The sequence below is a fragment of the Thermobia domestica genome, chromosome 9 (genome assembly GCF_964235325.1).
Source record: "Thermobia domestica chromosome 9, izTheDome1.hap1.1, whole genome shotgun sequence".
Classification (NCBI taxonomy): Eukaryota; Metazoa; Arthropoda; class Insecta; order Zygentoma; family Lepismatidae; genus Thermobia; species Thermobia domestica.
Window position 1 is genome coordinate 93496061 of NC_137462.1, and position 13277 is coordinate 93509337.

Sequence of the window (13277 nt, forward strand, 5' to 3'; positions counted from 1 at the left end):
CAAAAGCGCTAATGATCTCTTTTAGTGCAATCGTTAGTGCTTCTTAGTGCACCAACCCTGACGTTAGTGCTTCATTTGTGTAGGAACTACAAGTAAAAAACGCTTTGACCCTAGTGTGAACTTGGCCTCCCAGTTTGATCACTAACGAGAAGATTATTACCATTCGATAGTGCATCGTTAGTGCTTCTAGAATATACTAATAGTTTCGTTAGTGCTTCACTATTAGTGTAGATATAGCCAATTATAAGTCATGAAACTCCCATAAGAAATGCATGGGGTATTTTTTATTGCGTTAAATTCCCGAAAGTAATAGTAACCATTACACTAATATATGATTATTAGTGCTTTTAAATTTGGTAGAATAATTTTACAAAATGGAAAATGCTACGTGTCTAAATTTAGCCCCGCACGCATCTCAAATACTAAAAAAAAAAAAAAAAAAAGTTTGACATGGTTAGTGCATCGTTACACTAAACTCTACCCATTAGTACACTAAACTCTAACGTTAGTGCTTTGATTTAACTCTACATTAGTGAATATTATTTGCAAGACTAAATTGAAATTTTTCTAAATCTACAATTATTGTCCCTCAAAGGTGAGATAGACGTCAAAAGTTAGTGCATCCTTATTGCTTCCCGAAACACGAAGCATTAGTGTTAGCGCTATTATAGTTTAAAAGTTAGAAGTGAATAACTCACTCTGTACTAAATTTAATTTTAGCGAATTTTACAATAATTGTCCCACAAAGGTTGAATAAACGTCAGAAAGATTAGAGCATCGTTAGTGCTCCGAAAGACACTAAGCATTAATGTTACTGCTATCATAGTGTAGGGGTTAAAAATGAATAACGGGGGGGGGGGATACTTTAGATCTTTAAATTTTGTACAATTTTACGCTAATTATCTGACAGAAATGGACAAAACCAGCGTTTAGTCCTCCGCTGAACAAGCACTAATGCTAGTGTTATCATAATTTAAGTATTATTAGCGAATAACACGCACGAGCGTAAATTCAAATTTGTCGAATTTTACAATAATTGTCAATCAAAATGTAGGATAATCGCTAAAGGATCGTGCTTTTTTAGTGCTTCAAAAATACTAAGCACTGACGATAGTGCTATCATAGTTTAGGGGTTATCAGTGAATAACTCGGACGGAACTCAATTAAAATTTATCGAATTTTACAATAATTGTGTAAAAATTGAAAAACCAGAAGCTAGCCCCGCTCGAGTTATTTGGTAAAACTCCTAAACTGTGACGGCACTGACGTTAAGTGATTCATGAAGCACTAACAGTCACTAATCTTCGGTGGTTATCTTACCTTTGTGGGACAATTAGTGTGAAGTTCGAAAATTTAAAATTCAATCCTATCCGGATTATTCATGAAAGCACTAACGACAATGCTTAATGTTTTATAGCTCTAGCAATGCAGTAAGCGCTTGTGTTTGTCCTACTTTTGTGTTACAATTAGTGTAAAACTGTTTAAGTTGAAAAACCTAAAGTTAGACCGGGTTGAGTTTTCATTAATAAGTCCAAAAATATGATAGCACTAACGTTAGTACTTATTATTTTTTGGAAGCGTTAAGGATGCACTATCCTTTAGCGTTTGTCCTACCTTTGTGAGAAAATTAGTGTTTTTTGATACTTTTAAATTCAGTCTCGTCCGAGTTATTCATTAATAATTCCCAAACTACAATTTGACTTACGTTAGAGCTAAGATAGCATTAACTTTAGAGCTAAGGTAGCATTAACATTAGAGCTTTTTAGAGTATTAACGCTGTACTAACCTTTGACGTTTATTCCACCTTTGTGAGACAATTATTGTAAACTTCGATAAATTTAAATTTAGCCCGGAGTGTGTTATTCATTTCTAACTCCTAAACTATGACAGCAATCAGTGTTTCATAGGGCTCTATTAATGCACTACCAGCTGGTGTTAGTCCCACTTTTGTGGCACAATTACTAAAAAAATGTGTAAAAGTTGAAAAATCTAAAGTAGCCCCGAACGAGTTGTTCATTAATAACTTCTAAAGTATGATAGTACTATCGTTAGTGTTTAGTGCACTGATGGGAAATTACTTAGCACTAAACATGTAAATAGTTTTACTAGCACTTAAGAATTGTGCGGGGCTAAATTTAGACACTTAGCATTTTTCATTTTGTAAACTTCCCACATATTTAAAAGCACTAATAACCACATATAGTGTAATAGTTATAGTATAGTGTAGTGTTAGTAGCTCTTATTGCAGAACTCCAAACATTAGTGCATCAACAATATGGACGGTAGAAAATAAAATTTAGGGGAAGCTAACTATACGCTAGCCAATAAAAGCATTCACGATGAGAAGCATTAATGTTCGGTCTTAGTGCACTAGAAAGCAATAACGAAACACTAACGATGCCACTAGAAGAGACCACTACTGCATTTGAATTTCGTGAGAATTTGACCTAATGAAAAAATCCCCATGTTTTTCTTATGGGAGTTTCGTGACTTATAATTGCCTATATCTATACTAATAGTGAAGCATTAACGAAACTATTAGTATTTTCCACAAGCACTAACGATGCAATAACGAATGGCACTAATCTTTACGTTAGTGCTCAAATTGAGGGGCCAAGTTCATGCTAGGCACAAAGTTTTTTTTTTACTTGTAGTTCCTACATTAATGAAGCACTGATGTTAGAGTTGGTGCACTAAAAAGTACTAACGATGCACTAACGATTGCACTAAAAGAGATCATTAGTGCTTTTGAATTTGGCGGTAATTTAACGCAATGAAAAATTCCCCATGCATTTCTTATGGGAGTTTCGTGACTTACAATTGGCTAGATCTACACTAATAATGAACCACTAACGAAACTATTAGTATTTCCTGGAAGCACTAACGAATGACAGTAATCTTTTCGTTACTGCTCAAAGTGGGGGGGGGGGCAAGTTCACGTTAGGCTCAAAGGTTTTTTTTTCTTGTAGTTCGTACACTAATGAAGCACTAACGTTAGGATTGGTGCACTAAGAAGTACTAACGATTGCACTAAAAGAGATCATTAGTGCTTTTGAATTTGGCGGTAATTTAACGCAATGAAAAATTTCCAATGCATTTCTTATGGGAGTTTCGTGACTTACAATTTGCTAGATCTATACTAATAGTGAAGCACTAACGAAACTATTAGTCTTTTCTAGAAGCACTAACGATATACTAACGAATGGTACTAATCATTTCGTTAGTGCTCAAAGTGGGGGGGAAGGCAAATTCACGCTAAGCCCAAAGTGTTTTTTACTTGTAGTTCCTGTACTAATGAAGCACCAACGTTAGGATTGGTGTACTAAGAAGCACTAATGATGCACTAAAATAGATCATTAGTTCTTTTGTATTCGGCGGTAACTCGACGCAATGAAAAATTCCCAATGCATTTCTTATGGGAGTTTCGTGACATGTAATTAGCCATAACCACACTAATATTAAAGCACTAACAAAACTATAAGTGTTTTCTAGAAGCACTAACGATGCACTAACAAATGGTACTAGTTTTATCGTTAATGCTTGAAGTGGAAGGACAGCGTGAACTTGGCCCCCCAAATGTATTTTATTTGTAACTCCTACACTAATGAAGCACTAACCTTAGCGGTTTTTGCAGTAAGAAGCACTAACGATGCACTAACAATTGCACTAGAAGAGGTCAATAGTACTTTTGAATTTGGCGGTAATTTGACGCAATGAAAAATTCCCCATGCATTTCTTATAGGAGTTTCGTGACTTATAATTGGCTATATCTACAATAATAGTGGAACACTAACGAAACTTTTAGTATTTTCTAGAAGCACTAACAATGCACTAAGGAACGGCACTATTCCTTTCCTTATTGCTTGAAGTGGGGGGTGCAGCGTGTACCATTGTTCTGGCTCTAGAGCCTACACTAATGAAGCACTAACGTCACGGGTTGGTGCACTAGGAAGCACTAACGATGCACTAACGAATGACACTAGTTATTTCGTTAGTGCTTGAAGTGGGGGGCAGCGTGAACTTGGCCCCCCAAAGGTTTTTTACTTTTAGCTCCTACACTAATTAAGCACTAATGTTAGGAGTAGGTGCACTAAGAAGCACTGACAATGCACTAACGATTGACACTAATTTTATCATTAATGCTCAAAGTGGGGTGGGGGCAAGTTCACGGACGTGTCATTTATGAACTCATTAACAGAGATTGGAACAACTGTGAAAAGATAGAAAGGCATAATAATAATAATATTAATAGTAAAAAAGTGTCCTGCTAAATTCTTGTTTTTATTAGTGAGTTAGTTTCCGAAAATGAAACTGGGATGCTGCATCTCGAAATGTTTTCCAGGAGCTTCAATTTATTCTAGATGCAATGAAATTCATTGCAATTCAAAGTGCACAAGATTTCCTTATCATCAATTCTACGGTCAGTTTTTAGTAATATGGTTTGCTGGTCGCAGTATATTGGTTTTGGTTCGTGAAAACCAAAAAAAAATCACGTAAAGGGAAACATCATATTTTCAAGTGAACATTTATCATTGAACTTTAACTATAGATCGACAGAGGATCGTTCTATTACGAAAGAAAGGTCTATGATATGCAGTTTTTTGTCTTAGAAGTGACTCTCTTCAGTTTTTATTATTATTATTATTATTATTATTATTATTATTATTATTATTATTATTATTATTATTATCAGTAGTAGTTAAAGTTAAAATCCTATTTTCGGTTGATTTAAAGATGGTTTTCAATGCGCAGTAATTATCGGTATGTAACTCCTATTAAATATTTGTTTAAGAACTCCAGTTCATAAATCCTATTAGTTTCAGATTTAAAATGTTGTGCTTGAATTATGATTTTTTTTTCTTCATTGCTAAACTTACTGGTGTTATCTCGGGGAGGTATCGTGGAAATTATTATTATTATTATTATTATTATTTTATATAATTCAAAAAGTGAGTTAGTTTGTTTTATTCTATATAAAATATTGTTGCTCATTCATTTTTTCATTGTGATTTTAAATTTATTACAGAGGAAATGATAAAGGAATCTTGGAACATTCTGGAGAGTATACAGTATTTATTAAAAATACAATCGGATTTCCTTCATTTGGAGAACGTTACAGAAGGTAAATGTAATGATAATTTTGTTTTAAAATTTCTAAATACCGAATGTAGTCAATAAAAAAAGGAATGTAGTTTATTCTCGTTTCCATACCGTTGGGTGTTTAGGAATATTACCAATCATCGCACTGTTCAAATTTTAATTCCTGAACAAACCTTACACTTCCAGGCTTTTGGAGTCTTGTTCATAGAGAATAAAATTAGGAATTAAAGTAATATAAATTTAGCAGTAGAGGATCATGTAACAAAAAAAAAAAAAAAAAAAAAAAAAAAAAAAAAAAAAAAAAAAAAAAGTAGGGTTTTATATATACGCTGAACGATCAGAAACTAAGATTACAAAGCCGATATGTCCCGAGTTTTGTCAGTTATAGAGGAATGAGGAGTGTGCGGTAGTTGTAATACATGGAGTTGGCAACTGTGCAGAGCTTCAGTCACCCGCCACCTATGGCGCTAGTTGTAGGTAAACACAAATGGCGACTTGTCTGGAAACTGGTCTCGCGAAGAAGTCTGCTCAGTTTGTCGATTTCTGTGGGTGAAACATGTAATCGCGGCTGAAATTCACCTGCAGATGGTAGAAGCTTACGGAGAGACTCTAATGTCTCGTCAGCATGTCGTAGAATGGTGTCGAAAGTTTGCAGCTAGTAGAGAAAACGTGACCAACGAGGAACGCAGTGGCCGATTCAGAACGGCATCAACATATTTGAACTACAAGCCCAGCCCTTGGTTCAAGCAACTTTCACCTGTTCCCGCACTTGAAGGAGCACCTAGGAGGAAGTGAAACACTTTCTGACGAGGAGGTGAAACACTTCGTGACAACGTGGCTGAACACGCAAGGACAGGATTTTTACCAGGAGGAAATCTTCAAATTCATCCCACGATGCGACAAATGCCTCAACCAATATGGAAACTATGTCGAAAAATAACGTAATGCATGTAGTAGTATCTGTATCTGTATTGGTTTTATGAAATAATACATACACGTTTCACTGCAGGTTTTGTAATCCTACTTTCTGATCACTCTTCGTATATATTTGCCCAAAAACACATTAGGGTTCATCTGTTTACAGAAATACAAATATATGTACACATTCATTGTCTAAAGACGCCTGTTTGGGGTTCTGCAACTACTGGAGCCTATTTTGGAGGTTAGGTGTTATGTTGCAAGCAGTTTGAAAAATTGTGCTAGGGCTTGTCTTCTGGCTAGGTCTTATTTTCAAGGAAGGATGGTGGTAGTAATCAGGAACAGACTCAACTTAAGAAGTGCAGCACACAAAGACTTTCCCCCATATATTGCTAACGTTCACCATGTGAAGTGTAATTTGTTGAAAATAGTGAGGTCATGCTATGTATTCTTTTATTTGGTTGTTAAGCAAGTGACGATTTGCCAACTCATGTTTTTATACTATCATTACTCAATGTATTGTTTATTAGTAGTATATGTGTCACTGTTGGAAGATAAGTAGCAATCATTTTTTTAACATATACAGTACATTCTATTATTTATTTGTTTTTAGATCGTCTTGAAAAATTACGCTTCAGAAATGTACTCTCAAGCACTCCATTTTGTTCAGCTGGATGTGATCTCTTGTTTTATGTTTCTCGTCTTTAGACAGTATTGTAGCTAAACAGAGATTAAAGTTTAATAGTTAATCATAATTTTGCGCTATATCTCCAGGAGTCCTAATGCTCAGGGAAGTCAGGAAAGTAAGGGAAAATGGTGCAGATCAGGGAAGAGCACTAGAAATCAGGGAAATTTTATAAAATACATTTTTCTTACATTAAGTGCACATCAATTTCAGCTCAGCCAACCATTATAATACCTATTTATGGGAGGTAAATGGAATGTACTTATGAGCAATTGATTAGAATTGTATTGTCTCTATAGAATAAATGTTCTCATATATAAATATTCATCGTTATTTATTCCTTATATATATATCAACGTCATCCCATCCGACATCTGTCATGAAAGTCAGGGAATATCCTGCCAAAGGTCAGGGAAAGTCAGGAAGAAGTCGCAGCACCTAGATATATAATAAAAGAAAAACCTTTTTACCACAATTTCTTAACCCCTTTTGGATGAATCCGCGACATTCTTCTTATTCGTGCTTCTACGAGCCGATGTGTGGCGATGGCCGCAGATGCCAATTTCAACGAATTCGCGACGTACCGGTCAACTCATTTTTGCTTTAGTATTATCTATCGACACTTTGTGTACTTCGGTGAGTGAGAGGAGTTTTGCGGTAGCAGAACAACGAGGTTTTGCGATGTGTTTTCATCTTTTGCTCTAGTATAAAACAAATAAGTACTTGCAATATAAAAACTGTCTTAACACTTACGAATATTCAGTGGTTACAGAGACATAATATTGTCAGTTTTGGACGATAAATACAATAATACACACATAGTAATAGCGTGTACTGCATGTGTATGCTGCAAAAAAGTTTTTAAAAATACATCGAGAAAGAGGAAGGTGAGAAGCCCTACGGAAAGGGGATTCCCCCACGCTTCAAGTTTTTCCCTCACAAATCCCCTATAAGTCACTATTTTCTTATGCATATGTATGTTGTTGCTTCCCTCGCCAACAATTTCGTACACTGATTGAGGGAGGAGTCGAATTCGCGACATACCGGAAATACATATTAAAAATTATTTTTCGCACATTTACATCGTTGCGCCCTGTCCGTCAGTGCATAGAAAGATTGCTGGAAGTCCTTTTGTGGAATGTTGTTGAAAACCGTTGTCGTAGACCTATTGATGGTTGTTCCGTCATCAAAAGTACGAACTTTTTAGTGAAAACTTGTGTTTAGCAAATAGAAAAAAATCGCACAGTGCCAGATCTGGTAAATAGGGAAGGTGGAACAAAATACACAGATTCACTTTTGGGACAAAAAGTCTTGCACAGTCTCTCTGTCTTGTGCCTTGGAGTATTGTCATGGAGTAGGCGCTACTGAACATCACCCCGATGCTCGGTCTCACATGTATGATATGTTGCAGTAACCGCTTCAGTGTTTCAAGGTAAAATGAGGCATTAAATGTCTGTCCTGCAAGCACAAATTCCTTATGCACAATACCCTTACAATCGTAAAAACAACGAACAAAAGATTTTGGATTTTGATTGGCGCACTCTTTTGGCTTGCAGAGAGTTAGGAGAATTCCACTTTACACTCTGACGTTTTATCGACGGATCATATTGAAAAACCCATATCTCATTCCCATTAACGATATTCAGGAGGAAGTTAGGGTCCCTATTGGTGGTAGCATTAGTTCTTTGCAGTGATCAACCTTGTCCTTTTGTTGGTCGTTTTTTAAAGAATGAGGCACAAAACGTGCACAGACCTTCCTCTTGTTGAAATCATGGGTTGTTATTCGCCACACAGTTTCTTCATTCACGTGCATTTCCTCAGCAAGGATTTATAGTGTCACATTTCAGTCTTCTGTGATCAGTGTCCCCACTTTCTCCACCAATTCCTATGTTCTCACTGTCTTTGCATCTTCATGTTTGTCTTCAATTGACTCCCGTTCCTTTCTGAAACACCCGCGCCACGCAATACACGCTCACGGGAGAAACGAATGTTTGCTCTTTGTTCCATATTGAATCACGACGCAACTTAGGAAAACCTGTCTATAGTCATCACACCACACATGTAATTGTCAGTCAGAATCAATGCAATTGGTATCAGTTATTCATGAAACATTCCTCTTTTGTTTGCGCTAAAACTCATTTGCACAGCACCGCCATATGTTGAGGAAAGAAATCAGTCTCGATCTCAAATTGCAACACTGTATATATATACACACACTTGAGTCTTTTATACTTGATTATACCAATTTGATAAAGTGGATACACGATAGCCATTTAAGTTACGAATGTTCAATCTTTTCCGAAATCGGTTTCAACGAAGTGGACATTGAAACAACAGAGACTGATTTTTGAAATTTGTTCATTCAGAATAACTAACACTCAACTTAGATAAAAATTGATTTAATAACAAATGGCGGACAGTAATTAAAATATACATTGAATACTGGCACAATAAAAACGTTAAGTGGAATTGACAACCTCGAATGCATAACCTAACGTCGTTATTCCACAGCAAACTACTTTGTCACGCCATTAGTAAAGTTTAGCAATATATAGGAGAAAGTGTTTCTGCTCTGATCTTAATTTGATTAATTTGAGTTTACGTCTGTTGTGAACAGAGAGGCTATATTGGACGAACCTTACAGTTTAAGTGGGATCTGAATCACCATAGCACATTTAGTGCTCTCCCGTCAGGAATGAAACTCGGGACCTCGTGCACCAAAGATACGCGCTTTCTGGTCAGCAGACCAACGAGAAGCGCTTTCATTGTTCTTCTGAATCTATTCCTTTTTACTGTCCTGAATGTTTTTATTATTTTTATCCTCCGCGAATAAGTCTCCAGATGAGAGCTCAAAACATCATTGTGTTATTTAGAAACTAAAATTACTGTGGTAAACAATATAGTTTATTCTAATTATGTCAGTTTGATCCTCTGATTATGTATGGCACGAAAACGTTCTTCTTCGTGAAATGGGTATTTTTTTTTTTTTTTTTTTTTTTCAGAAAAATTACATTTCAAACTTGACGTAGTATGTCTATAACTTCTGGTTGCAATAGATTAATAGAATTAAAGATAGAATCTGTTCCTCGGACGCTGAATCATTTCTAAAAGCTATTACTCGTTATCTCTTACTGTTTTTGTTTTGTGGACATTAATATTGAAACCGGAAGTACTAATTGGTATCTATCACTTCCGGCTACAGTAAAGGAATAAAATCAGAGGTGTATAATATTCTTGCGGACTGAATCCTTATAAAAACTGCGTATTGCTCTCTCTTTCCATCTTATCCATTTCGCGATCAGTGTTGTAACTGAAAAGTCGTAGATTTCGCCACTTCCGGTTTGAATAGATAGATGAAAGTCGAGACAGAACTCATTCTTGAAATGCTGAGTCTCTGTTAAAAAAAAAAAAACGCTTCTCGATATATCTTACCGTTTTCAGTGTATGGAAATTATGTATTGAAAGCGGAAGCACTCGCAAATTTCAGTATTTCCGGTTTTCGTAGAATGTTATGGGTGCTGATTATTTGTTCTCTTTGTGGCGCTGAATCAATTGCAAAAAGTTGCTTGTCGCTATCTATTACCGTTTAGTTCTATAACGTTCAACGTTGAAGCCAGAAATGGTTGATTTGTATCACTTCCGGTTTAACAGAGTGGGGTGGAATATATTTTTGGGACACTGAATTGATTGCAAAAAATAGTTTTCCGATATCATTTACCGTTGTAGCTATGGAAATCAGTAATTGGAAGTACTAGTAAATTAAAACCACTTACGATTTCATAAGTGTTGGGGATGGTGGTGATATGATTTCTTGAGACGCTGAATCGATTAAAAATAGTCAGTTGTCATTATCGTTTACCGTTTTTTGTTCTATGCCGATAAACGTTGGGGGCAAACCGGAAATAATGGCTTTTTACCATTTCCGGTTTGAATAGTGTTAAAGGAAGAAATTAAACGTAACCTTGAGACGTTGAATCAATTGAAAAAAAAACAGCTTCTTGATTTCTCGTACCGTTTACGCTCTGATACCTGTCGACAGACGGACATATCCGTTCTATAATACTCCCGAGATTCATGCACAGCATAGTTTGGAAGCCTAAGACACGAACCTCATCTCTATTTCCTTTATTTTGTGTTCTCGGAGTTCGATTTTCAATGAATGTTTTACACTACGAGCTTATAGGGCACAATTATAGATCATTTATACTAGAGATCTTATTTCTTAGCTTATATACCTGTTGTGTTTTACTGAATCTCTCATGATGATTCGAATTTCCAGCTATTTTGAACTGTGATAACTTCTATTTCAGAAACAATATTTTGAAGAATTTAACATCAGAACTATTGAAAACTTGTACATATAGTAAAGGACGTTATCCTTACTGCCCAATATTTCGATTGAAGGATATAGTAACTGAAGCAGGAGGCAACTATTCAGAAATGGCAATTAAGGTAGATGTTTTTGTTGTGTTTTATTTTTTCTTGGTTTTTTCTAGGTTGAAGTAGACCAATCGTGGCCAACTAAAAGTTTCTTGTCTTGGAGCAAAGTTGCTAATAAATTAATGCCATATCTGCTAACTCTTGAACAAGGAAGACAGCAATTGCAACTTCATTCAAAAGGATGCATTTTCAGTATTTATTAAAACTATTCAGTTTTTATTTATTAAACCCCAAAAACACCCAAATTATAATTCAACTACAAACAGTTCGGCGAAACTTTATTGCAATCCACATCAGAGATCCTTTCAGGAACCGTGACTAAGCGGTTAGCGTACGCGCCTTTGGCGTGGGAGACTGGCGTTCGATTCCCGATGGGAGCTCATGTGGTTCGGTTTCCACGTTAATCAGTAGGTCCCGTCTCATATAGCCTCGCTGTTGAAAGAGACGTTAAACTCAAAATCAACTCAACCCTTCAGGAAACTAACGCTGCTTCTAGAAGTATATTCCATAGATTAACTTCTTGTGTATATCATAATTCATGTAATTGCTATAGTATTTCAACGAAATTTCCCTTGTATGTATGTACTTTTCTTTCTATGCACTAACCGGCATCATATAAAACTAGCAACTGATAAATAATTAATGAAACATTTCTTGAAGTCTCATTGGCAGGAGCGTCATTTCAGATTTTGCTTGGGGGGAAGGGGCAAAATCCCTTGATATGAGTAAAATTTCGCGTATTTCACTGATTTACTACTATTTTATTGATAAAATCTATAGAAATCTCAAACTCAAGAGGGGGAGCAATTGCCCCTCCCTGCCCCCCTAAATGACGCCCCTGCTCATTGGTTTAACCTGTCTTTCATTTCACTTTAGTAGTAAACGTAATCAGAGGAACTAAAATAACGAAATTTACACTGTATCTTGATACCTTAATATCTTCCACGTACAAATATGAAATCTCTGCCTAGTTATTTCATTACTAAACATACTTATGCTGAGAAAAATTAAAATCTGTACCTCAAAATCTCTTATGTAATCAGTCAACAAATTTTACATCTGTCTCTTCTAATTTACTCATTCGCAATATATAATTCAATCGTGGAAAAATATTGCTTAAATTCTGTTCCTCATTGGATACGTGGAACATGCCTTGTACAGATTTTTTAATCTGCACCTTTAAGATCTTGAGCCTCAGTAGTTTTGCCAGCAGCGTTTTACCAAAGCTTTCAATGTTGAATTTTAAATCGGGTGTTTGTGGGTAGGTAATATTATTAAATGTTCTGTCTGTCTGCAGGTCCTGTGACTAATAGTTTTTTTTTTTTTTTTGTTTTTTTTCCTTGCTTTCTTTCTTCCTTTCCTTTCCTTAGGTTCGGGTCTCAAAATATTTCTTCCACGTTTCTCGATATTCAACTTCCTCTTTCAACTCCCAATATATTCTTCAATTTTTTTAAATCATCGATCAATTGTATTACTCTTCTTTCTACTCGCTTTCTTTCTGTCTTTCTTCCCATGGGGTTTTGAAAAAGACAATCTCTTCTCAAGATATGTCCAGTCCAATTGGTACGTTTTAGTAATTGAGGAAGACAGGACGTTGCGAAGTTTTGTGTGTATCAATAAGAAGGCGTAGAGAAAAGGTCTAGTGTGACGTCGTAGAACGATATCATTTCTTTAGTGAAGAAGAAGAAAATAATTTTTCTTTAAATAAATGCAAGAAAGAGCTCTCTCGGGGCTATGTGTTTAGCGCACGGGTCTTTGTCGCGGGAGATCCAGGTTCTTTTTTCCGTGAAAGTTCATGTGGTTCGGATTACACGTTAAGCTGTAAGCCCACGTCTTGTATAGCCTCATTCTTGAAAGGGACGCTAAACATTAATCAATCAATTAAATGCAAGAAAGCTTCTTAGTAATATTATTAATCATAAATAAGTTCTAATGTATGTAATTTGTCCAAACGGTTACATAGGCAACATATCCAACGTTCAACTCAAGGGCTCAGTGATACAACTCGTAGCACGAGGGGTTGCTGCTTCGATCCAAAGACGTATAAAATTATGATAGACATCGTTTTGGTTCAAAGTCTCTTCCATTATATTTATTTCATAAAATCTTGCAAAAACATTCCTGGTATTGTCTT

At 35.8% G+C, this 13277-nt stretch overlaps 1 protein-coding gene across 2 annotated transcripts in view; it reads left to right on the top strand.

Moving 5' to 3' along the window:
- The window catches only part of LOC145694863 (P2X purinoceptor 4-like), a 71999-nt gene that overhangs the window by 32673 nt on the left and 26049 nt on the right, over positions 1–13277 (top strand). Inside the window, exons 5-6 of one of the 2 annotated variants that reach the window (XM_081771564.1) lie at positions 5027–5122; positions 11014–11155. In XM_081771564.1, the coding sequence (XP_081627690.1) occupies positions 5027–5122; positions 11014–11155 (238 nt within the window). The remainder of the gene's footprint in view (positions 1–5026; positions 5123–11013; positions 11156–13277) is intronic. The other variant, XM_081771565.1, reaches the window with a different exon arrangement.